The sequence below is a fragment of the Calliphora vicina genome, chromosome 4 (genome assembly GCF_958450345.1).
Source record: "Calliphora vicina chromosome 4, idCalVici1.1, whole genome shotgun sequence".
In the NCBI taxonomy this organism is placed as follows: domain Eukaryota; kingdom Metazoa; phylum Arthropoda; class Insecta; order Diptera; family Calliphoridae; genus Calliphora; species Calliphora vicina.
The window spans coordinates 41,182,280-41,208,877 of record NC_088783.1 but is presented as its reverse complement, the minus strand read 5'-3'; the positions used below and the strand labels follow the sequence as shown (position 1 = coordinate 41,208,877).

At 27.8% G+C, this 26,598-nt stretch overlaps 2 protein-coding genes across 3 annotated transcripts in view; one reads left to right on the top strand and one right to left on the bottom strand.

Annotated features, from left to right (window-relative positions):
* The window catches only part of Smr (Smrter), a 158,341-nt gene that overhangs the window by 7,752 nt on the left and 123,991 nt on the right, over window positions 1-26,598 (bottom strand). For both annotated transcript variants that reach the window (XM_065509724.1, XM_065509725.1), the window contains exon 4: window positions 26,062-26,543. In XM_065509724.1, the coding sequence (XP_065365796.1) occupies window positions 26,062-26,543 (482 nt within the window). The remainder of the gene's footprint in view (window positions 1-26,061; window positions 26,544-26,598) is intronic.
* LOC135956552 (uncharacterized) lies at window positions 17,205-20,338 on the top strand. The gene is made up of 2 exons (XM_065507086.1): window positions 17,205-17,762; window positions 18,865-20,338. The coding sequence occupies exons 1-2, from the start codon at window positions 17,212-17,214 to the stop codon at window positions 20,336-20,338; spliced, it is 2,025 nt and encodes a 674-aa protein (XP_065363158.1). The 5' UTR covers window positions 17,205-17,211.

Below are 26,598 nucleotides of genomic sequence, written 5' to 3'. Positions count from 1 at the left end.
CAGAAAAGATTTATGCAAATTTAGTAGTAATTATTTTATTTCAAAGCTTTGAAGGGTGGAACAAGTTTGGGTAGTAACAAGAGTAAATGAATGGAATGGTTTAACAGAAGAAATACGTTTAAGAGAATTTTAATATATTTTAATTGTATTATCGAACAATTTATTTAAAACAATCAATAAGTCAATTGTAGATTTAAAGAGATCAATAATATAAGACTTTAATTGCATAATCTTTTTAAATGCTTAGGATATCTTTAAATTTAAATATACGATTCATTAGCTTTAATATGAGGTAAAAAATAACAAAATTTTTTGATTTATTTTGTCCCTTATTCCATTGTTTACATTTTTGGCAATCACAGCTGTTTTTGATTACCTTTTACGGAAATTATCAGAAATGTTGCCATATTTAAATAACAAATAATAACTGAAATTAGATATTGGCACTTTTTTTAAAAAATGTTAAATGAATGCTAAATTAGCTAACTTTTTTTAAATATTAAAAAAAACAATCATATTTTCTTAAATTTTTTAATTTAATTGTACTTGCATGCCAACAAAAATCTTTACTTTTTAATTATAAAAAAATCTGTACGCTTTCAAGCTTGAAAAAATCCCCCACTTCAATAAAGTAAACAAAAACCCACCATACGCAACAGTTTACTTTAAAAAGTCTATTAGCTTTACAACAACAACCAACCACCACACTCTGCTGCCAGTAGACACTGTGGTGGTAAGTTTACATTCTTTTTTTTTAATTTTCATTGAAATCAGAGTTTTTATTAAAATTTTAATGATATTCAAATAAAAAAAAGAAGACACAAGTAAAAGAGAATTTCTTGGCCAGAAAAAAATACAAAACACACACAATACGTTAAGTGCTAATGGTAAGAACATTAACAAAAAAAAATGATGAATTACTAATAAGTATGAGAAAAAGGAAAATGTTAAAAAAGCAGGGCAATAGCGAATTTACAGAACCCTGTTTCTTGAAACTTTTCAAACGAATATACAATTTCAGTGTGTAATTAAAATTGTGGGTTTTTTTAAAAAAGTAAATACACTTTAAAATGCTATTTAAATTGGTAAGGAAAGCTGTCACTTGATTATATTTTGTACCCATTTCCCTTAATTTTCACTCGCCAGTGATTTACCCTGATTTTATATTCCTTAACCATAAAATAGAAACAAGTGCATTACTATTTAGCTGACCATCACTGTGCCTCTTGGAAATAATATATACCCTTCATAAATGCCTTAATTTTAATAATCAATTATATAAATTTATTTATTTAATGATTTCAATTTGATAAAATTTTCGAAAAACACAAACTCTGTAACATTAACACCCCTAATCAACTTTCTGTAATGTATGTAAGTGTCATGTAATTTAATAATACAGACACAAACAAATCTACCAACTTTTATTTATTTATAAAAATAAAACTACATACAACTATCACATGTATAGCGCATATTAAAAGTAAACCAATCTTAAATATGATGATGATTAAAATCTCTTGACAAATGGACAAATATACAAATTGAATTGACATTAACATGACACAAACAAACAAACAGGCAGGAAGGAGCAATATGTAAAAAACCATGTATAAAATGGGTAATATTTACATGTAAACATGCATACAAACATACTCATTCATACTCATGTAAAATATTGTTATTTTTGTTGTTGCTCTGCATTATTATTTACTCAACTGTCAAATAAACTGCCAATATAAAAATTGATTAACACAAAAAACCATAACCCACAATCGAGAGTAAAAAAGAGTTTAATGAAAAAAAAAAACCGTTAAAAAGTTGTATAATGTTATGGGAGTGAGAGGAGAAGAAAGGAGAGGGCTAAGGATAAAAATAAAATGAGTAATTGTAATTAATTATCAGTTTAATAACGGGAAAGTATTTTTGTGTGTGTTTGGGTAAATAAATAAATTGTCTTCTTACATACTTGCCATTGTTGTCGATTTTTTTATATAGTATTTTTTTTGTATTTTATTTTAAAAACCATAATTTTCAATTATTTTTGATTAAAAAATAATATATGTATGTATAAAAACCAATAAAATTATTCGTTAAGAGAAGAAATGAATTGCCAATTGAATAATTTTATGTAAAACATTACAATTACTAAAATGTATGTGTAAATGCAGTATTAATAAGAGAAATAATTAGCATACTTGGCATTACTGTTTTACGTCAATCACTTTGTTAATGCAAGTGGTTGGCAATGATGCCAAAATTTTCTGAATTTACATGACACTCAACTGTTCTAGATAGATCACTTCGTATTCTTGTTGATCAGATCGTATACTCACGAAAAATATAGAAATAAATAAAAATCACTCATACCACCTGTAATAATACAGGCTATTCTAGTAGATGAGATCGTATACACACGAAAAATATAGAAATAAATAAAAATCACTCATACCACCTGTAATAATACGGCTAGATCAGCTCATATAGCCACGAAAAATATAGAAATAAATAAACAAACAGAATATAAAGGATATTTCCAATTACTAAACCGTTATAATAAATTTAACTAAAATGTCTGTTATTTACTAACGAAATTACTTTCTGTCCTCTCCAATTCATATAGTACATACAGATTTATATTTCTGCTGTGGTTGTCATTTTAAATATCATTTAATTAACACGATTTTCCATTAATACACATTATTTACACATAAATGATTTTCTCTTTTTTTTTCTTATTATTTTAAATCCATCACAGTTATATATACTGTATATTGGGCTCCTGCTACCTCCTCTCTTATGTTTATATTTATTTATACTCATGCTCATAAAAATGGCAACTACACCTGCAATTGATGGACATTATTTATAAACTCATATCAAAAAATAGTAAAAAAAAATATTGTCAATATCAGCAGATTTGTCATAAAGCTATAGTGTAAAAATAAGAGACATTGAGAGAGTGAGATAAAGGTTAAAGAGAAAGAATACCAGGTGTACTAAAACTGCAATATTTTGCTTGAGGTTAAAAGGTTGAAATTGAAATCATCTCTTTGGCTGGGTGGGCAACTGTATACAAAATTAGTTAGTTTTATTAAGGTCGAATTATAAAGTATGCTATATTTTAAACAAAACTTCATACATTAAAACAATTTGGGGTAAATGCTAGATAAAACTGAGTAGGAATCATCAAATTTTAAGGGCAAAAACTACCAAATATTTTGACTCCATAAGTTACTATTTGTTGAAATTAATGGCATAATTATTAAAAGCGCCCAATTATTACTGTTAATTTCTTTTTTTCTTAAAACTCAATATTTCAAATCTTTTCTTTTAGATATTGACATACAAATTCAATCATTTTATTCAAAAATATAAAACTATAAGTGAATGGTTTTTGGCTTAATATAGGGTATTATCTACAATACATAATAATAATAAAACAAAAATATTGTTAAATAAATATAAAAGAAATATATATTTTGTCATCGATTGTTAGAGTTTATATTTGTGTATAGAATATTTGTTTAGATTTCAAATAAATGGACACAAAATATTTCTAATTAAATTTATAGTTTGTTAAAAATGATATTGTTTTTTTAATAAAACAAAACGAGACAAATATTAGAAAATAAATAGAAAATAATTTGCTTGAAATAAAAGAATGGCTACATGTGTTTGTTTTTGTAGAAAAAATGGCAGTATATTTTTGTTTTTGTTTGAGAGAATAACAGTTTCATGCAGTGTTGACAACTTAAAGGCGATTTTGGGCAACATTTTTCAAAAAGGAGCCAAATAGAATTGATTAATTTATTCCATGTTTTGTAATTCACTGTCTATACTTGACAAATAGTTATCATAAGAATTAATGACGTTTGTTGTCAAGACAAAGTTGTCTGAGCAAAATCACTAACAATTTGGTCATAACAAAGCAATAATATGTACTAATAAATCGAGACTATACCTGATAATTTTTTATCTAGACAACAATTTTGACGTTTATCATGATAAAAATTTATTAGCTATAGCTAATAGATTTAATAGATTCCAAGTAATTTAAAATATTAAATAAATTTCAATAAATCAAATTAACTTTACCCTCTTTAATTTAAAAAAAATGTATGTTAATACTAATAAAAATAATTTGATTAAATTATTAAAAACAAAAAACAAAAAAAAATCCAATTATATTAATATCACGATTATAATTAATTAATTTTCATATTATAATAACTGACCTATGATTGTTTTATATTTTTTGCAAAATAATATGCATTTTTTTTCTGCAAAAATATTCATTGTCCAGTCACTGTGAAAAATAATAATATTTTGTGTCAACATCATCAACGTCATTTTCTGTGTGTGATGAAGAGATAAGCATCATATTCATACAATTTTCAATAAATATATTGACACATAAATTTTCATTTATATATACATATTTATGAGTTTATATGTACATTTGTATGCATGTATGTATATAAATTTATAACGTTTAATTCAATTTTGTATCTCCAATCTGCTGATTACATTGTATTGTTATTTGTTTTATTGATGAATTACATTTTAATTTGATATTAAATACAAACATATGATGTTTCCAATCTACCCACTACTACAACTAACTCTTCTTGTTTATATTTAAGGGGGCACAAACTACATATTGGGTGTAGGCTTTAATATTGGACTTTAGTGGAAAATAAATAGGTTTAGCTTTGAAATGCAGTAAATTAAAGCATCATTGCAAATGTTTGCTTCTAAAATGAAAATGAGACGATTTTGGCTAAACTGAGTGAGTGGCATCACTGCCTCCAATGACGTAAAACAGTGTTGACCGATATGATTTTTTAAACGCTAAACAGTGATGCAATATTAGTACATTTATGAACTTTAACATATTTTGATATGTTTCTTGTATTTTATTTTGAATAATAATTTATGAAATCCCCTAATATCATAAATATGTAAAATTTAATTGTAATTGCAAATTTATAATTATAAATTTTGTTATTATTTGTAAACAATAGATTGATAATGATACACATCATGTGTATGTATATTGATTTTTAATTTAATTTTAAATTGATTTTGTTATTATTTAACGAAACAATAACATAGTTTTTTTTCCCCAGTAACAAAATAATTAAATTAAATTTTTAAATCATAATTTAAATGAATGGAAAAAAATGTTAATTTTTTATGAATTAGTTGGAAAAAAATGTATATTTAATATAATTTTCATTAAATTTCCTGAACAAAAAACAAACACTTGGCTAAAAAGAGGGGGAGCATTAAAAAAAAGAAAAATATTGTTTGTACATATAAATATGTATTTTATTATAATTAATTAAAATGAAGCAATTTTCATTATTTTATAATGTTTTTTATTTGAGAGAGCATAAAATGAAAATAAACAAAAACCCCATAAATGAAATGATGAGGAATGATGCTGCTCTTGATGACGTTGAAATTGCTAGTGAAAATGAAATTATAATAATGATGGCCTTAACTTTTCTCAAATTGTATGAAAAATATTAAAGCTAATTTTTTTATATTTACGTTGAACCCTTTTTTATATGGCGTATATAAAATAAAAATAAAAGCAGCATCAACAGCAACAACTATAGGGTGAAACTCATTAAAAATTTAAATACGCGTTACTAAATTAACCAAATTAAATTAAGTGAAATATACCGAGAAAGCCAGGGGAAAGAAAAACACAAAAAAAGCAATTCAAGTGAAAAAGTAAAGCTTTAAACATACATATACAAATATTTTTTTATTTATTAAACAAAACAAACAAAAAAAAGTATTGTATTTGTTAATTAATTATAAAAAAGAGTAAACAATTAATAAATGAATTGCCAACTTCCTTTGTTTGTTAAGTAACCTACTCCTATTAACAATCTAATTAAGCAGCAACTCTGCTTTACACTACTACATATTTTCTCTGGGTGGAGGGTTGTATTTTTAAGGAGCAGGATTTCTTTTTTCTTATTTTTGTTTTGCTACAATTTTATGAATACAAATTGTTTGCAGTTTTTCTTTATTATTTTAATGTATTTTTTTCCAGTATTTCTTTAAGTAGTCTTATAAAAGTATTGGACTTTATTTCTGGTTTTTGATATTCTATCAATTTTTCTTTTTTTTTATTTTATTTATAATTCAATCAAGAAAATTTGTTTGATTTTTTTTTATTGGTTGGTTGGACAGCGAATTAAACCACTAACAACGGGGAAAAAAATCAAAAGACAAATTTGAAATTTTCTTTATTTATGTTTGATTTTTTGCTGGCCTTGTGTAAAGATTGTCTGTAAGGACCAACCTAGATTTTGTATAAAGAAAAACTTTTAAAGATTTTAGTTAGTTATTAAATGTTCATAAATGCAGTAAATTTTTACATCACAGACCTAATAGTATTTTCTCAATCTGTGGTTATGGTTTTTTTGTAACGATATATTTCCAATTAATATAATTTTTAAATGAAAACTGTCAGTATATCGTCACGATAAAAAAATAACCAGAGATTGAGAAAATTCTACAACACTTTGCATCTTAAATTGGAAAAAGCGGGTTTGGAAAAATGTTTGATAGCTCTATGTACAAGTAGGGCTAGAAGATTAACATTTTAAAGAAAAAAATATATCATAAAATAAAATTTTTTGTTCAATAAACCCTTGTCTTGATTTAATAATAGGTTGGTCATTTCAGGCCGCCTAAGTAAATAACGAGCCACCATTAAAACTCAGCTGTTGAGTATGATTGTAGCAAAAAAAATATTAAATAATTCCATTAGCTCTAAATTTCTTTTACAAGAACAAAGAATAAATAAAGGCAGAGAAAATCACCCAAAAAAATTTATATATTTTTAATAATATTAAACGCTAAGAAGTAAAGAAAAAACTCTCAAAATAATCGAACGAAAACTACTTAAGGAAAAACTTTTCCTTTAAAACAAATATTAACATGAGGCAAAAATAAAAAATAGAAAAAAAAAACAAATAAGAAAACATTATTAAAAAAATTAAACTTAAAAAAATCCAACTAAAATGTCAAAGTCAACAAAGTTAGAAAAAAACCCTCACAACATAATACAAGCCAAGATGTTAAGGGAAAACCATGAAAATCAAAACTAACCAACCAAGTGTAAGTAATAGCTAACTAACAATTTAAGCAACTCTGAGTCATTTGTTTACATTTACTGCAACAGCTGATCTAAAATCTACGTATGCTAATTAGTACCTTGGGGAAATGCTGCAAAAGTAAGCAAAAGTCTTGTTAAACACAACAAAAAATACGAGAAAAAAGTAATAAAAAGAAAAAAATATACAAGACAAGTACAAGAAAACTCCCTAAACACAACAACAAGTAAGTGTTTGGAGAATTTTATTTAATTTAGAAAATGGTGTTGATTTTTCATCAGTCTTTATAAATTTGGTGGAAGAAAATAAAAGAAATGTGTTGATTAAACCCACAGTACAAGTAATAAGAAATTCAGCAAAGTTATAACAAAAATATAAATAAACAAAAATCATAATTTATTAACTAAATGTAGAAAAAAGTGGGTACAAAAAAAAAACTCAAAAATAATAGATACTACAATCTTCAATGCTATCATTATAATTGCTACTATGTATAACAAATGTTGATATAAGGGCGGCAGCAAGGGAAGCTTTACTGTTGCTGCCACAGATTTGCTAGTGATTTGGTTGTTGTTGTTATTGTGATAATCAAAAGAGTGTGCAATTTTAATTGGTAACAATTTAATTACAAATGTAAGCAAAACTCGATAAAAATCCAACAACTACAACAACATTAATATCCAAAAAAAAAACTTAAACATATAGACAGGGAATAAAGCGAGAATTAGAGAGCTGAGTGAGGTTCTTTCTGCAATAGACAGCAAAATTTTGAACAGGCAAACAGAAAGACAGACAGCCAAACAATATCAGTTGTACAAGGAAGCAAGCATTACCAATGAAAAGTAAACACATAAGGATAACCAGACGTTTATAGTAGGATAAAGCTGTAGTACAACGTATATGTAGGAATGGCATTGCTTGCTAGTGTATAACTTTCAAATGGATTTTCTAAAAGTATGTTGTTTAGTTGATTGTTTTGTAGTGATGTTGTTTGGATATATGTATGTACAAACATATGTAGATACATGTAATATACGAGTATAATTGGTAAGAGTTACAAGTTCTCAGGCTTAACATTATCTCTTTGTTTACACATATACAATACAGAGAAATATAGACGCTCTCGCTCACTCACTCATACTCTGTATATCCTTCAAAGCATTATCAGTACTTTTAAAGAATGAAAAATATTCAAATCATTTAAAAAAGAGTTTGATTTGAAATGTCATATTTCAAAAAAGTCAAACGTCAAATTGTTTTCTAAACAAAAAGATTTTCAAGAATTGAAAATGGACAGGTTCCTGTCCATATACCCCTTTTAAAATGCTGAAATTGAAAGGCAGACAGACGCAGTTTGTTTGCGCGCGGTCGAAGAGCTAGAATGTGTAGTACACAGGTTAGGTTAGTTCAAAAGAGAATGACAGACGCCTTTCAATTTCTGCATTGTAAAAGGGGACATATTTAACAAATAATTAATGACGTTTGTTGTCAAGACAAAGTTGTCTGAGCAAAAGCACTAACAATTTTGTCATAAAGCAATAATTCTAATAAATTGAGACTTTAACTGACCATTATTTATTTTAACAACCATTTTGACGTTTATCATGACAAAAAATTATCAGGTATGGACATACGATTAAAAACCTTTGACATAAAGTAGTGATGCCAATATACAAACTCACTGCATTTAAGTTTTCAACGAATTACTATTTTAAAGTACTGTCCCCAAAAATTTAGCTAAAATTATGGCTGAGATGAAAAATCCATTTTATAATTAGTTAAATGCTTTAGTTTGTGCATGAATGTGAGTCCATATGTACACATTTGTTTTTGTGTTTAACAGAATTTTCACTACGAGCAGCAGTAGTAGCAGCAGCAGTAGTTTAAATATCATTTATTAACAATGTTTTAGTTTAGCTTGTAGTGTGTAATTTTGCATATGGTAAATATGGAATATAGTAGTAGTTCGTACAGCAGTAAGGAATTATCATAATAAATATTTTAGAGTTAATTTTTAAGCAAACGTTAGTGTTAATGGTGGCAGGGTAAGAGGGGGTATTCAAAAAATGTTAAGAGGTTATGTTTTCTATTATAAATATTGTCTAATATGGTAATTTTAATAATTGCTTATGATATTGAGCGTAAGAAAAACTAATGTTTTGAGAAAAAGATAAAAACAAATAAAGTTATGTTATAAAATAAATATTTGGTGAATTATTCAAGATTTGTAAAATATTACAAGTAGGAAAATTATTGCCATAAATGTAAATACATATTACTAATAGGTTTAAGAAGGTTAATTGGTTTATATTTCATTTGTTCATTTCACGACATATTTTTAGAGTTGCACATTGAACTTTTCTCCATTTTATTAATTGGCATCCAGTAGAAATTGATATACCTACCAATCAGAGATGGAAAGTGGAATGTTTGTTCAGTTTAAGATTTTTAAAATCTTTTTTCGAAATGGAAAAAGTCCGGAACCCTAGTCTGCATTAAATTTAAGTTTTTTTGTTAAATCCAGAATTCCCAATAATTTAACAATATACTTAGACATTTCTGACAAACTTAGTTCCAAATGCTTTGTTCTTTGTTTATAGCCGCCAATTGCTTTGAATGCTTTTGTAAATTACATATAAATAAATTTTCAATAAAATTCCAATAAAAAATTCTTTATGCGGTTTGTTTTGTCATTCATTCATTTATTTATTTTTGTTTTAGTTTGATTTTTCTCTATCTCTCACACTCAATTCTTCTTGTGTCTGCTTGTCACCCGGGTAGTTCGGTTCCTCTTTGACTTTTATAGAAAATTTTGTGTTTGTGATTTTTATCAGCTTGAGTTGATTTTAATTACTGGTCAAAGGAAAATATATATTTTTGGTTACACATTTAAATACGTTTGAGCATTTCTGATGGCTGTCATATATACATATTGTATGTTAAAAGAAAAACCTTTACAAACTACATTTGTATAAAAAAAAACATTTAAATTAAAAGATAATCGAATAATAACTAAATAATTAAGTTAAAAGATAGTGTGTGGTTGTATGGGTTAAATAAATTATAGTAATTGAATAAAATGTTGCCAGAGAATATTAAAGAACAATTTTGTTTAAAAAAAATCAATAAAAAAGTAATAAAAATTAAACATTTTCTAGCTAAAATTTTGCCCTTTGTCCCTCTCTTAAAATGTCAGCCTAACAAAGGTAAAGAATGTCCCCAAATTTTTGGTGTTTTCGTTACTGGCAAAAATGTTGCCCTTTTTTGTGTTCTTTTTTGAAAAAAGGCAAACTGAGAATGGGTAAAATGTTCCTCTCTAAAAATGTCTCCCTAATAAAGGCAAATAATCTTTTGCTGTTTTCTTTCCTGGAATGTTGCAATTTTTCTGCCTCATTTTTATAAAATCGAATTTTTGGAACTATAATGAATATTAATTGCAGAAAATAAATACTATCAGCCCAATTATGAATAAAAATTCCCCGGGAATTTTTCCCCTTTTCTCATTTTTCCTATTCAAATTCAATGGGAAAAAAACTCCCGGGGAACAAACTCACGCGGAATTTTTTATTCATAATTGGGCTGTATTTAAGAGTTTTATAAATATTTGAATTTAAATTGTGTAATTTTTTTTTGTTTTTCTTTGCTTGTTCTTGAATAGACCATTAAATAGAACCTCAAACTTATTTTTAAAAAAGGTCACAGGGAATTTTCTCGCATTTTTGTTTATTAAAAATGGCTAAATGTACTGATACATAAAGATTCAAGTATAAAGTTCTATTATTATGGCTCATTCCTTTACTATATTAGTTTGCCATTATTTAATTCAAATATTAAGCTCAGTTATGTCCAGATAGTAATGCAAATCACTGTTCCATAAATTATTTCATAATGCTCCCCATTATTATGCCCCATTCCTTTACCATTATTCAATTTATTTATTAAAATTTACAAAATTCAACCAAATTAGATTTTACACAAAATGCTCTGCTAATAACAAAATTCCCTGGAGGAAAAAATATGCTTTTTTGTCTGTCCAAAATAATATAATGCCACTTATGAGGGTTTTTTTTAAACAATGTAAATGTTAGAGTATATTCGAGTTAATACGCCATCTCCTTAATTCAAAAATGTATCTGCTGCATCCATTATAAAAGGATACACATTCATGGCAATTGCTTCATTTCATTTGACCAATGATGCTGCTACTGCGGCTTCCCAACAAACACAAAGTCAAACATTTAAAACAATTAGATTATACCATTCACCATGAGTCGATAGCCCAAATAACTTACATACATGATTATATATTCGCTATAGTTGATTTCTATTTAAATTGTGGAAAATTGAGCCAGCTTTCCTTTTATAATTAGCAAATATTCTTCTATTGGTTTCAATTCAAGACAATTTTATGTGGCTTTGTTATTCAAAAAAGGATTTTAAATCATTTTTAATTTTATATCAAACCTGTATGTTTGCTGGGTTTTGAAACACACACACTAAATTAATATTGCAAGGGAAAGGGGAATGTATGAGTTGGTGGCAACAATTAGCGTAATTTGAATTTTGTTAAAAATTTTATGAAATTACAAACACGGCTAAAACAACAGTTATAATGATGATAATAGTGATGGGTGGGAGTTCACATACAGGTAAGGTGCTTGGCCGAACTGTTCGGCTAATACATTTGAGTAGTTTTTGAAATTCGGTAGCATTTACGCTAAACTATCTTTAAAAAATGGCCTATTTATGACCCTTTTAAATAAAATCGTATTTTTGGTACTTTAATAAGCATTCATTGAAGATAAATAAGTATACAAATTCGAATGATTTTCTTTTCGATTCGAATAATACAATAACTCCCCTGGATTCAATTATATTTTCGAAAAATGTTTGTAATTTTAGAATTAAAATTCTTTAAACTTTAATTTTGACAATTTATTAATTGTTCCAACAAAAAATTTCGCCAAATTCGCACACCCAAACAACTTATCAAATAATATACCACATTATGTATTTTGTTCGGCAGGACAGGACACTGCACATAATAATATTGTATCAAGGACATTAATTGCAATTACATACGTTCCAAAACCAAAGCTAATTTTCACTTTATAAACTTTGCAAAAAAAAAAACACACACAATACTCTGTTATAAAAACAGTTTCATTGTTTTTGTTTTGCTACAAAGAGTGTGAGAATGAAGAATATAAGAGAGTGCGTTTGTATGATTTTTGTTTTGTTGTTTTTATAGCTGTGAAAGGTATTTTTGGTTATATTGTTGTTGTGTTATTACAATACCCGCGTGCCGCCATTATTGTGGTATATTTTTCGCGTATTGTAAAGCACCCTACCAAAACAACAACACTCTACCATTCATCTCTGGGCATTTTTGCAAAAACAATAAGGTTTTTAACGTTACACGAGTTCAAAACAAGTTGGGAGTTTTGAGAACCAGTGCGTGTGAGTGGGTGCTGGTGTTGTTACTAATACCATTGATGTTTCAATCACTTAACAAGTTAGAGCTATATTACAACAGCAACAACAAAACATAAGCTATTTTTGTTGGTGTCAGCAGCACATACTAGTTGTAAAAGAAGTCCTTTTTGAAAAAGCCACGCTTTTATCGTATTTACCCACGATTCTTTTTTTTTTGATGTTTTTTGCTTGTTTGTTTGTATGTCGTCGTATTAAACGGTTGTTGGCGTTGATTGTTTGTAATTTTGTCTAATTGCTTCGGGAAGAATTCGAAAATTCAAAAGTTAATACATAAAGAGAGCAGGACAAAAACAAAAGCTAGCTATTATTTTTATGGGAAGAGAGAGAGAGGGTGAGTACCACGCGATGTTTGCATTGTAACAATAACGAACAAACAATTTTTTGATTCACTCAGTACCAGGCAGCATCAAAAAGAATTACTAAATATGAAAATAACAATTTATTTTAATTGATATTTTGTTTGTTAGCCACGAACAACCAAAATAAAAAAACTCAAAACAAATATTTTCTGCCACAAATCTATTGAAAATTTCATAAATTGTTTGAGAAAATTTTAATTCATTTAAACGTCTAATTAAAATAGTAGTGTACAAAAAAATGGTTAACATTTTTAAGAAAATCCTCAAAAAATAGATTAAAAAAATTTATATAAACAAAAATTTAACCATTTTGTTTTTAAATAAAAATCCATTTTAATTATAAAAATAAAAAAAATTATTCTGAAATAATTTGATAGGCAAAACATTGCATTTTTTCCAATTCTTCACTAGTATCCAATTAGGCTTTCAGGAATTCCCGGAAATATTTTTAAGAAATTAAAGGACATTTTCATCTAATTTTGTAAGTTTTTAAAAGTAACAGAATTTTCTACCACAAAGAAAAAATTTTGTCATTTAGACTAAATCGTGTGATTTGAAATAAATTCGGCCGACATAATACAAATTCAAACTTTTAAGTTCATAAAGGGATTATAAAGGTGCTTAACAATAAAACTTCTAATAATATTAATAATTAGAGGAAATAGTGACAATAATACTGGCTTTTTTCAGATTAAACTTAGTCGGAGATTTAAAATTTTCGAATGGAACTGGTTTTGAACTTTTCAAAAGTTAACACTGCCATTGCTGTCTTCTTTAAAGTTTCAATATTCATCTATTGGCCACCACCTATTTTTTTGGTTCAAAATCGAGTTAATTCTACACCTTTGGCATTTTGTACCAATTAATTATATTTCCTTATCTTTATTACTTCATAAAAAACTTGTTACCCAGCATTATCATTGGTTTTCCAAAGACCCTGTGTTAAATATGTAAATAGTTTAACAGTATTTTTCCAACTAATTTAATTGCTTCTCATAAGCCTGCAAGTATTATTTAACAGATTTTTTGTTACACATGTTCTCTTACTGTTTTTAACTGTAATATTTATTTTCATCAATTTTTTCGTACTCTCTCTTCCTTTATTATGTTTTACATACCTCCACTACATAGTAAATATTTCCTGTCATCTTTACTGGGATTTATTATTATGGTTGTTTTACCATCAATGGGATTTTTGTAGTGCATAGTTTATTTACACTTGTTTGTCTTGTGTCAGTTTTTTTTTTTGTTCTTCTTCATTTTTTTATCTCCGTTTTGTTCTTATTTGTCAATTATATTTCAATTGTGTTAAAAGCCGTAATTTACTTTATCCCAATGTTGTACTTTTTTTTTTGTTTTGGTTCTCCTCTCAACCACATACACACACTCACAAATGAACGTACATGCATATGAAATCCAATTGTACTCTGTTGTGTTAAACCTTTTTTTACTGTTTATTTATAGTTTATGTTTGAGTGTGTGTGTGTGTGTATGTGGTCTTTGGTCTGGCAGCTTTAATACAGAGTGCACTAAAAGTTTGTAGCAACTCTGTAAATAAAGGGCTGACAGATGACAAATTTTTTAACAAAAATCGGGAAAATTCAAGTAATTTCTTAAAAATTTTAGAGAAAATAAGAAAATTATATAATTTTCATGGGTTATTAACGATTAAAACGCATAAAAAATTATTATCCTTAATGTTTTTTTTAAAAATTGTATAGATTTTATCTAAAAATTTTTATTTTTTGAAAAAAAAAAAAGAAACATCAAATCCTTACACCAAAATTTTACCTAAATGCTTATACATCCCCAAAGTAAGTATTCCTTAGGATTTTTTTTTATTTTTTCTTCTCTTTGTCAATTTATTATTGCACCAGTCTGTTGTAATGAAACGATAACATACAATTAAAAACACTTTACACCAACGCAAACATAATCCTTTTGCAGGGTTTTTTTTTTGCTGTAGTAGTTTTTTTATTTTGTAGTTTAAATGTATGAGATGATTGTGTGTATGTGCTCTTTTTTTTAATACAAATTGTGCATTTTATTTGCTTGTAGTAAGTGGGTGGGCAAAAAGGATCTACAATTTGGATTAACTTAACAATTTTTTAAAGGATTTTTTTTTTCATTTTAATGATAATGGATTTTGTGGCAATAAGAGTTAAAAAGTAGAAAAAGAATTACAAATAAAAATAACGCATTGCAAAACCTCAAAAGCCAAAGGTCATCAAATTAAATGAAACAATAAAAATTAAAAGTAGATATGTAACTAAAAAAAATATGGTATTTAGTAAAATAAATAAGTAATAGACGATGCCACGCCCATATTAAATGGGCGTTCTAAAATAAAGTGAAAACTAAAATAAATAAAAATTCAAAATAACAAAAATATATAAAATAAAGAATTTTGTTGAGCTCGTATACCCTTCAAGAAAGCATAGTTTAAGATAAATATTGAAAAAATATTTTGTTAAAAAAAAAAATTTATTAAAAAATGTTTGGTGATAGTAAAATTTTGATAAATAAATTTGGAGACCAAAAAATATGTTTGATGTAAAAAAAATGTGGTTAAAAAATTGATATAGTTGTCGTTTTTTTGTTTATATAGGTTTTCACGATTTTAAATAGCAACCGAACCAGGACTATACTGGTTATACATCTTTGTAAATTATTTGAGGACTTCTGAAAATCGATTTCAATAGAAAGACAATCATGGATATAACGACTACGCTATCTTTAACGATCCAGAATAAATATGTTTTACGGAGTCACAAATGGAAAATTTAGAAATTACAAACGTAATGACAGACTTATATATACTTTTACAAATCCTGAATGGTCCCATAATTTTTACATTTATTATTGTACAAAAATATATGACAAATATAAAAATCCGGGTAAATAATGTTCATGTTCAATGAAATAAAATTTATGATTTGAGTATGCTCTATTATCTCTTCATTTTATTTCAATAAATTGATTTTTAATATTAAAATAACAAAAAAAAAATTCTTTAGCTAATTAAAATGATTACAATTGAAATTCCCTTTCGTTGGCTTCCCCAATCATCATAAACATCTCCCACAAAACATTTTTCACAATATAATCTGGACAATTATTGTGTCAAAATAACAATCAACAAATCAAAGGCACAATAAAATTGACTCTAGAGGTTGATTTCTTTTGTCAGAAATGATAAACATACAACAACAGCAACAAGAATACACTCATGTTTTTACAATAAAATTTTCAAAGGATAAAAAGCCAGGAATAGCAAAAACACACAGAGTATGTTTGTATGAGTGTGTGCATGCTATCAAGCAACCACAACAAATAAACTCAAATGTAAACAATATTGTATATGTATAAAAAATTAAACAGAGAATATTTGAGCAGCACGAACAAAAAAAAAACAACAACAACTTTGAAAGAGAGGTAATTTACTGTTATTATGATAAAACAGTTTTACCCTGGTTAGGTGGGTGGTATGAGTAATATTAAAAACAAAAAGCACGTGCTTTATTGTTAAAAAGAGAGTAGAGACGAAAAGAAGAGAAATTTACAAGGAGTATAAAGGAAATGAAATAGAACTGGAACATAATAATACAAAAAACGTGAAATGAAAGAAATTTGGTTAAAATTAATAAATTAATAGTAAAATAAAAATTTTAAAAATTTAAAAAGAAATAAAATTTCAAATGAAGCTTAAATGTTTCTTGCATTTATTTTTTGTTTTAAATCAAATCGTTTTTGTTATTTTTTTTAAGGACACTTTGTTTAAGAGAGCCTTATTGCAAGTGTTTCAAAGAGTATTGCATACATTTCTAAAAGAGCACAAATTTTGTGAAGAGCAAGTTATTATGGCTACAATTAGTTATGCACATTTACAACCGCCAAAAAAACGATGCGGCTGTTTTAAAACAAAATATAGAGTCGTGTAAAATTGTACCAAAATAAAGTAAAGTGAATGAAGTCCTGTAAACAGGGTAAAAATAAAATGTATAAATAGACAACAGTTATGATGGACTAACAACAGTTTTAAACGAATTATCAAGGAGATAGCACAACAGCTAACAAGAGAAAACAACAAAATAATTACAAAATATAACGTAATATAAAAAATAATATAAAAAAAGATACAAATGAAATAATATTTAAAAAAAAAATTTAAATAAATTTAAAAAAAAAGTTTTACAAAAAAAAATAAAAAAAAAATGTTTACAAATTGGCTAACGGGCACTACCGGTTTAACAAATTCCGCCACATCCTCCACTTCAAATGCTAATTCTTTAACAACCCGTCTAACAGAATCAAATAATCATCTTAACGCCTCCTCTACAACTACTACTAACAACTCAAATAATCCTGCCGCTGTAACTTTTTTAAATAGTCATAATAATTTAAGCAATTTAAATTCAAATATTATGTCATCTCCTCCAGATATAGTTTTGGAGGTGGGACCTGCTCCCTCTACTATACGTTTTATGGCCCATGGTTTAGTTTTGGGCATGCATAGCGGTTATTTACGTTCAGCCATACGTTTAGATGAACGTGGCGCTGGAGGTGCCTCAAATACTGGTGCTGGTGTTGGCGCCTCAAATGCTGCCGATATTATTGTTTATTTGACAAATGTTACGGCGGAACAATTTGCGCCGCTTTTGACTTACATGTATACGGGCTATTTGGATTTAAATGTGGAAAATATTTTTGGTGTTTTGTTGGCAACGCATGTTTTACATATGCCCAGGGCTTTGGAAATTTGTAGGTGGGTTAAGTTTTTTTGTTGGATTTTTAAAAAAGTGTTTTCTGTAATTTATTTAAAAAATGTTTTGTATTGTATTTGAGAAAGTGTCAAATTAATGTTCCTTATTTTTGTTTAAATAGATAAACCAACCAAACATAAATAGGATAGTTTTTTTTTCATTAAAAATGAAAATTATTTTTGTTAGAAAATTTTATTATAAAAAAATTTTAAAAATATATTCTTTCCAAAAGTTGTTTGTTACTAAAAATCATATTTTAAATTTTTTTGTTACAAAAAATTGGTTGTAAAGAAAATTTTTTTTTTTTAAAAAAAAATATTTTTTGGGAATTTTTTTAACCAATTTTCAAAATTAAATTTTGTGAAATTAAAGGCAATTGCTCCTTTATAAACCTATTTGAAAGATTTAAAAGTTTCCATTAAAAAAAGTTGAAGTACTTCCAAACTCAATACTTTTCGTTCACGAACGAACTTACAAATCTAAATAATACTTTTATTGTTTCTTTGGGAAAGCTTATCTTGTGATAAATAGGATTATAAAACCTTCGTTGTTCAATTAATGAAGGTTGTAGTACATTCCAAAAGAATTACTTTTCCTCCCTTCAAAATAGAAAAAAAAACTTCCGAATCTAAAAAATAAATTTGTTGTTTCTTTAGGTAATCTTTTGTAGTGATAAGTAGGAAATTAAAACCGAAAGAAATTCAAATATAAAGACATTTAAACAAAATCTGTCACAGTTTGTGTACAAAATGCAACTTTATAAAACTAAATATTTAAAATCATTCACAATAGTGATAAAGAAAAAAGTCATTCAATTCAAATAGATCGGAAACTCTCCTGTTGGGAATGATTTCAATTCCGTATTCATTATTCCGATAGATTTTAGCTTCAATTTGCGCTTGATTTTGTTATTTCCCAAAAGATTTAATAATTCTGTTATTCCGGATTTAATTTAAAGACATTTTGTATATTTAAAGTCCGAAAAACTCCACTTTCGAATTCGGAATTGAATTCTGTGATTTTTAATTAACATTATTATAACACTTTCCTTAAAACTACTCTCATTTTTAAAGACAATTTTCTATCCCTTCTCTTAAATTGCAGATCATATTTAGCACGTGCCCAAACAGAAGGTTACTTTGGTCCCAACAACACTGCATTAAACAATCCCACAAATAATCATCAATCCATACCAGCAGCCACAACAACAAGCGGTAAAATTATACGACCCATTGCTAGTAAACCGCCTTTAGCAAATTTCGGATTTTTGCCCATAACTCATCAGCCCTTAGCCCTAAATCCCATAACTCCTGCCACAACATCCAGCATAACAAGTAACAATACAACCGTACAAGAAAATAAAACTACAACGGCCCTAGAAGATCTACAAAAGGATGAAGAAGATGATATAGAAGTAGATGAGGTAGATAAACAATCGCTGAACAATGAAAATCAAATACCCATAGCTGATGATGAGGAAGAAGATGTTGAAGTATTTATAGATTCCAATTCGGAAGCTGAAGTAGTAATAGAAACGCAAATACATAAAATGTCGTTTAAAAAATTAATGGAAAATAAAAAATTACATCAAGAAAGGGAATCATCGAAAAAATCGCATCATAGAAAATCATCACATCACAATAAATCGGAGAGAAGAAGAAAGGGTGGTTCTTCGGGTTTGCAAGTAGCCAAGGCACCCATACCAGCCTCCCAGCTGGACACTTCGGAGGCTAATAAAGTGATAATAGATGTGGCCAGTTGTGATGGGCCTGTGCGTTTTAAACGTATTTTAAATACGGCTTATGGTCATAAACCTGAAGCATGCAACTCCAACAATCATCATTCCGGTGGCGGTATAGCAGGGCCCTCCATACCCGAACGTTCTTTGCAAAGTGTCTCGCTATCATTTCATCAACAAATGGCCAAAACCATTAGTCAGCAACAGCAATTGCAGCAAGCTGAAGAATCAGAGAATAGTGAAACCTCTAACGGTAGTTTGGGGGCAAATGTTAGAACAGCTTCGGATAAAGCCTCTAGCAGTCGTAAAATTCAAAGTGAAGTATTTGTTTGTGTGTACTGTAAGCACACCTTTAAATCCCAGTATTGCTATCAAAAACATGCCAAACGTCATTTAAATCCTCTAACACTGCAAGCCACTTGTGTGCCAGAGGGCAAATCCAGCAGCAAAGAAGAATCTGCGGCAAATGGTGAACTACAAATAACAAAACATCAAAATACTACAGCAGCAAGACCATTTTATGTGAGGAATACTTCTCACTATCCCTCAGCCTCAGCCGGCCCCAATACGCTGCAGTCATCCTCCTCCTCTTCTACTTGTTCGGAATATTTAAGACGTGAGGTCAGACCCTTGGATATGAATGTTCAATATTATCCTTGTAAAACCTGTGGCTGTAAGTTTCCCAGCTATTATTTTGTTCACAAACATCGTAAAATGTGTCATGCTGAGGAGGAGGCTCAACAGAGTGCTAGTGATAACAATGCTGCAAATACAACGGCTGTTACTACTGCAGCCTCAATCAATCCAGAGGAATGTTTGAATACTCAAAATAGTGATTAAGATGGTTTAAAATTTTAAACAAAATTTAATTTTCAAAATAAAAACATATCGAGCTTTAGCATTTAATGTTTAAATCAAAAAGAAGGTAAAAAATTAAAATATCATTAGTTGTAAGAAAAATGCACGAATTTATTTAAATTATGGAAAATAAAGAAGAAATTGAAAACGAAATTTAATGAATAAAATAAAATTGTTCTTTAAAAGAGTGAAGAGTGTTTTTAAATTGAAACTTTAATAAAAAATCAAAAAAAATTTTAAAAAGTAAATTTTAATTGAAAAGAATTTCATATGAAGATAATAAAACTATAAAGGGACCGGAGACTAGGGACAAATGTTGCCCTCTTTTCAGAGTACTTAGAACTAATTTGTGCAAACTTGTATGACTGCTCAAACAGTATTCCGGGGGGACATTTGTATTGGGGCTAGTTGAAATCATGGACCGATATTGCCCATTTTCAATGCCAACCAAACAAACCTTATCAACAGAGAGTATTTGTACAAAATTTCAGCTTTTGTTTGCTCCCTATCGTGTTTTCAACAGACAGACAGATGGACGGACGGACATAGCTAGATCGTCTTAGAATCTTATAAGGACCCAGAATAAATATACTTTTTTGGTTCTACGACCAATATTTCGATGTTACAAACGAAATGACAAAATCTTTTTTGATGGTGGGTATAAAAATAAATTTTTTAAGCTTTCATTGAGCTTTGGCAATCAAATGTTGGCATCACTGTGTAAATATAAAGTATGGTATTGCCATACTGAAACTCTTTATTGTGACATAACGTATGACAACTCAATGTCAATAATAAACAAACCTTTTTTTGGAGAAGCAGAGCATATTTACAAAATGGTACCACCTATATTGTTGGTTTAAAGTTGATAATTCAAAATATTAAAGTTTAAACTAACTATAAAATTTAAAAAGTTCCTTCAAATCTACATATTTTAATTAAACCTTTTCAAATGCCTTTTATTTGTTTAAGAATTTTTATTTAAAAAAAAAAAATCACAAAACACTTGAAATATTTAGTAGGCTCTATTAACAGTTTTAAAAAACCAAATTTCCTACCAAAAGAAATTGCCTTTATCTTTAAATAACTTGAGTTTTAACAACTTATATTACAAATGATTTCTTGCAAGACAAAAAAAGAATTTCATTAAAATAATAAATAAAAAAAAAAACACTTTTTAAAAAACCTGCCATGTGGAAACACTTAAACCAAATATTTGCTGGTATTTTCAAAGTAAAAGTATAAAAACAAAGTACGTTAGCAATTATCTTAATAAATGAAAATTTCATTAAAAAAAAAAATAATAATAATAACGAAGCAGCAAATAACAGCAGCCGCTGGGGCAGTAGAAGAGTAGCATGATAGTAAAAAATTTACGTTAAAATGCCTTAAATTATGCAACAGATTTTCTGTGTCTTGCTTGGCCAATAACAACACACACAATAAAACAAAATATCATGGTATTGATAGCATGCAGCCAGGAATAAATATATGAACAAGGGGGACAAGTTAAAAAATTAAATAGCAATGCACTTTTTTTCATATTGAGGTACATTGGCGGAAGCTGGCCTTATACATACATATATGCAAGTATTTATTATTTAATGTAATTTTTTGGTCGATATTAAAAATAAAAGAAATATGTACAACTCATCTTTTTTTTCGCTCTTAACGGATGGTTGGTTGGTTGGGCTGACCCGTACCATGTTCTGTCATCTTTTGAATGTCTCAATGAATAATTAATGCTTGAAAAAAGTAGCTGAAAAGCAGAGCAAAAACAACAACGCCAACAAGTATGCTTTATGACAGGCAATATGGAGTAGAGAAATGAACCCCTTTAAGCTATGCTTTACTTTTTTACTTTTTTTATTTTTCATATTTTTTTTTTGTTTTAATTTCATTGCAGCCTGATGAGTAGGATGTATGCGTTTTTTTTATTATGTTTCAACTCTTTTTGGTTAAATTGTGTTTGGTTTTATTCCCCACTTTGTTTTAACAAGTACAATTAAGCGAAAGAAAAAAAAAACAGGGGGTTTTTATAAACTCAAACTGGTGCAATGCGTTGATTTACATTTTTTGTTATTTGTTGATTTTGATTTGTATGTTTTTTTTTGTTTGTTCTCTGTGCAACACAATCCTTATATACAGTCATTCACTCATTTATATCCCCTGTGAGTTAATTAAACTCAATTAAATTAATTTCTTGTTGTTATTGTTGCCTGCCAGCGGTAGTTTATTGTAGATGTCTGTCATTTAGTTGATGTTATTTTTTACACTTCTTTTTTGTATTTGTGTTCTCCGTGGAATGATATTTATTATTATTTTTTTTTTGGTGTTTTCTGCTGATTTTGTTATGATTTTTTAATTTTTATAAAAATATAAAATAAACACTTTTTACACTACACACTTCACAGCAAATTTGGTGGTAATAGAAGGATACACAGTTGCATAGGTCATTTATGAGGTTGGTAACACAAAGTATTGGAAATATGGGCATTGTTGAATGGACCTACAATTTTCTTTCTGCTTTTGTCAAAAGTTCTTTGATGGGTCAAAAGGTTTTCTGTTCAGTTCAGCTACATTTTTCTAACTTTGGCTGGGTGAAGCCCCAGCAATTGCTGGTGCAGATCCCAAAACTGCTTCACTTCAGCTTTAAGAGCTACAAAATCAGATCCGTATTATTGAAAAGAAAATAAATTTTTCGTAATAGAATTGCTTTCTAGCGACAATTTATTCTTCGTTTCCGAACAACCTGTGACTCTAACCAACTACTATATACGATTTTTTTCTCAAAATTAGCTATTTTAGTCGTAATTCAGCTATGGGTGGAGAAGGAGCTCGCGCATCATTGACATTATCGCTTAAGGAGAATCAGGCCTTCCCTTATTCGCTGCCTTCGAGAATTTTGCGGCTCACTCTCGCATTTTATAATGTTTGGCGTCGTCTAACTGTACCGCGTTTGTCCACATGCAATCGATTTTTGGTTTTCATAACCTAACTTTTTAATAATTATTTAACGTTCCAGCTTCCTATATGAAGATATAGGTCGACTAGGAACAAGAATTAACGTGGGATAACATGACAATTTGAGAGTTTTTCAACTCCGCCAACCAAACTTAAAATTAAAAAATAAAAAAATAGCTATTTAGAGGACAATTTCAAATTAACTATTTAAAAGAAAATTTTTTCAAATTCAATATTTAAAGGAAATTTTCCGAAAATTCAATACTTAAAGAATATTTTCCCAACATTCACTATTTAAAAGAAGTTTCCTCAAATTTGAAATTTTCTATTTAAAAAATGCCAAACAAGGACCTTGGCTGTCTGTCCTCTTATATTGCTCTTTTGGTTGTTCACAGTGTGAACTTCACACTGATTTATGTTCAGTATAAACAGAATTTAATTTGCACACTTTGTTAAACACTAGTTTAAATCTGTTCTAATTAAATGGCTTAATTTAATCTAATAATAATACTTAATTTTAATGTAATAATAAATCTACAAAATCGTAAATTTGCTGGGTATTTTCAATTCGTTTTTGCCCCATAAAACATTGTCAAGAGAATACTTGTTTGCAGCTATTGTTGTTTTTTTTATTCAAAGTTAATTTTTTTAATGAAATTATTATATTAATACCGTTATTTGTTTATAGAATTTATTATGACAACATTGTGATGGGATCATAGTTTTTTGTTGGAAATTTGATTAATTAAATTTGTCAGTTTATATATATTTGTTTTTGCAGTCATATTAATAACAAAAAAAGTAGTAATGGCAATTGACGCCAATAGTGTTATATTTTTTTATACATAAAAAAAACAGAAAAACTGTAATTAAATAAAATTAAAATAAGGATAATAACCAATGACTGTTTTCATAATTTAAATAAGTTATGTTACAAACGAATGCTTCAACTAATGAGTTTATTTAGATCTTCAATTAAATTGATGCAATTTGAGCATTCATTCCATAAAACCATTCCCAAGAAACTAATTCTTTAGCTTCATTCAAAAACTTTTATTTGCTAAGAATTCATTCATTGTTGAATTTATTCATAATGTAATTAATTCGAAATAGTATTCATTCAACCTTTGAATGATTGATTACCTTTTTGTTAATACCAGAGACCGAAAATAACGGGCTCACTTTCATTTCAATGGTAAATTCTCATTCGCAGCCATTTAAAAATATTTTTTGTGATATATCACTGAGAGAGTGATTTATTCGAGAACATTTTAGGTTTGGGGTTGAGAGAAACAGAAAAGAAAAAACACAAATAATCTGGATGTGTGATTTATAATTTATTTTTTTCGTAAATGTCAGCTTGTGACTTTTATTTGCGAACATGAAAAATAAATCGCAAAAATGCATTTGATGCAAATCAACGCTTAAATATATAAAATTTTTCAAAAGATTAATAACAATTTAAAAAAAAAATTCTCATTTCTGTTACTCAGACTTCATTACTTCATACTTATCATATTATTTCTATAATTTGTTAAAAATTACTAATAATATGTTATTGTATGTAAATAAAAGAGAAAGTAACAGTTATTAAGAACAAGAACAAATGAATTGTTTATCTCACACCAAACCATTAAAAAACAAAAAAAACGAATAAATGTCATACCAAACCATTTAAATAAAAATCATTTTATAACTGTTATTTTCATTGATTTATTTTTATCACATAAATATAAATCACAATTTGGGATTTTTGGTATATGGACGAGTTATTTTCGATCTCTGGTTAATTCAAATCTAATCCAAATTTTCCTAATGTTTTTATAAAACTTTTAGCTCATTCAATTCGTCACAGTAATGAAAGAAAGTCTGCTTTTACACACAGCAAATTTACTTGAAGCAAGTCTCTTCCCTTTTAAAATTGCTCGTCTGTTTACACACAGCAAGTCTGTGTTCAATTTTGTATGTCAAAACCTAATAGACGCCATATTGAAAATGAGAAAACAAAAGAGAATTGAAGAGACTTGCCAGTACAAGCACTTGCCTCACTCTCCTATAAACTCAGACTTGCGGCAAGAAAACTTGCCCTGTGTAAAAGCAGACAAATGTTGTTTTCAAATATATTAAACGAATTTTATAGTTTTCACATAGTTTTTTTTGTACTAATATATTCTCACCACTTAGGTTTTTGACAACTGAGTTAGGTCTTTGATAGGAGAGTTTCCCATATATGTCTATTTATCTATGCTTCGAACATTTGAAATTTTAACATACGAAATAGAGACAAGACAGACCGATTTGTCAAACAATCAACAAAATACATTAACTTGCATGTATTTTGTTGATGCAAGAGTTAGGTTTTTGACAATTACAACTCGTCTCTATGTTACCCTATGCATACTTATATGAACCAATAAAAATAAATTTGTGATTTATGGAAATTTTTAAGTTATTTTTAAATTAAGCAAATATTCATGTTACACATTCACAAATTGCTTCTAATTTTGTGTTATTAAAACATTACATTATTAATTACATTGAAATATGTAGCTTTAAATCATATCTTAGAATATGGTATAGACATTTTTGTTTTAAATTATTTTTCAGTTTTTTGTAGAAAATAGATTTTTATTGGTTTTTTTTTACGTTGTTAAAAATATATTCCAAAGAACAACAAATTATGAATTTGCTTGCTATTACGACAATTTCGAAAACAAAAATGAATTTCACTTTGAACTTACCTTTACCATCGATCGCATTCTGATCGGCTATTGATGACGATAATGATGATGATGATGTCGTTGTTGTTGTTGCAGCAGTTGTCACAGCTGAAGAAATTGTTGTGGCAGATGATGACGAAGATGATGAACAGGTTGATGTAATTGCTGCTATTGTTGTAATGTGACCAGACGAAATAGCATTTGGTTTTGTTGCAACTGAAGCAGCAATGCTGGTTGTTAATAAATTAGCACCAACACCGCCAGTCGCAGCAGCAGCAGAGACAACAATATCATTTACATTGATGTTGCTATTATTGTTGCTATTAATATTGGCAGGATTGCTATTTGTTGCTATGGTTGCTGCTGATGATGCGGTTTTATTAAGATTGTTTGAATTAGGAGGAGGTTGTTGTTGGTTATTAATGTTTGTTGTATTGGTTGTAATGGGATTCGTTAAATTATTCGAATTATCCATATCAACAACACGTTTCTTTTTGGGATCACTAAAAAACAAAAGCAAATTTATTTATTAATTATTAAGATTCTCTTAAAATATGG

Coding starts and splice junctions, on each gene's coding strand:
- LOC135956552 (XM_065507086.1), top strand. CDS start 17,212: ATGTTTACAAATTGGCTAACGGGCACTACCGGTTTAACAAATTCCGCC. Junction 17,763..18,864: donor AGGGCTTTGGAAATTTGTAG/GTGGGTTAAGTT, acceptor CTTAAATTGCAG/ATCATATTTAGCACGTGCCC.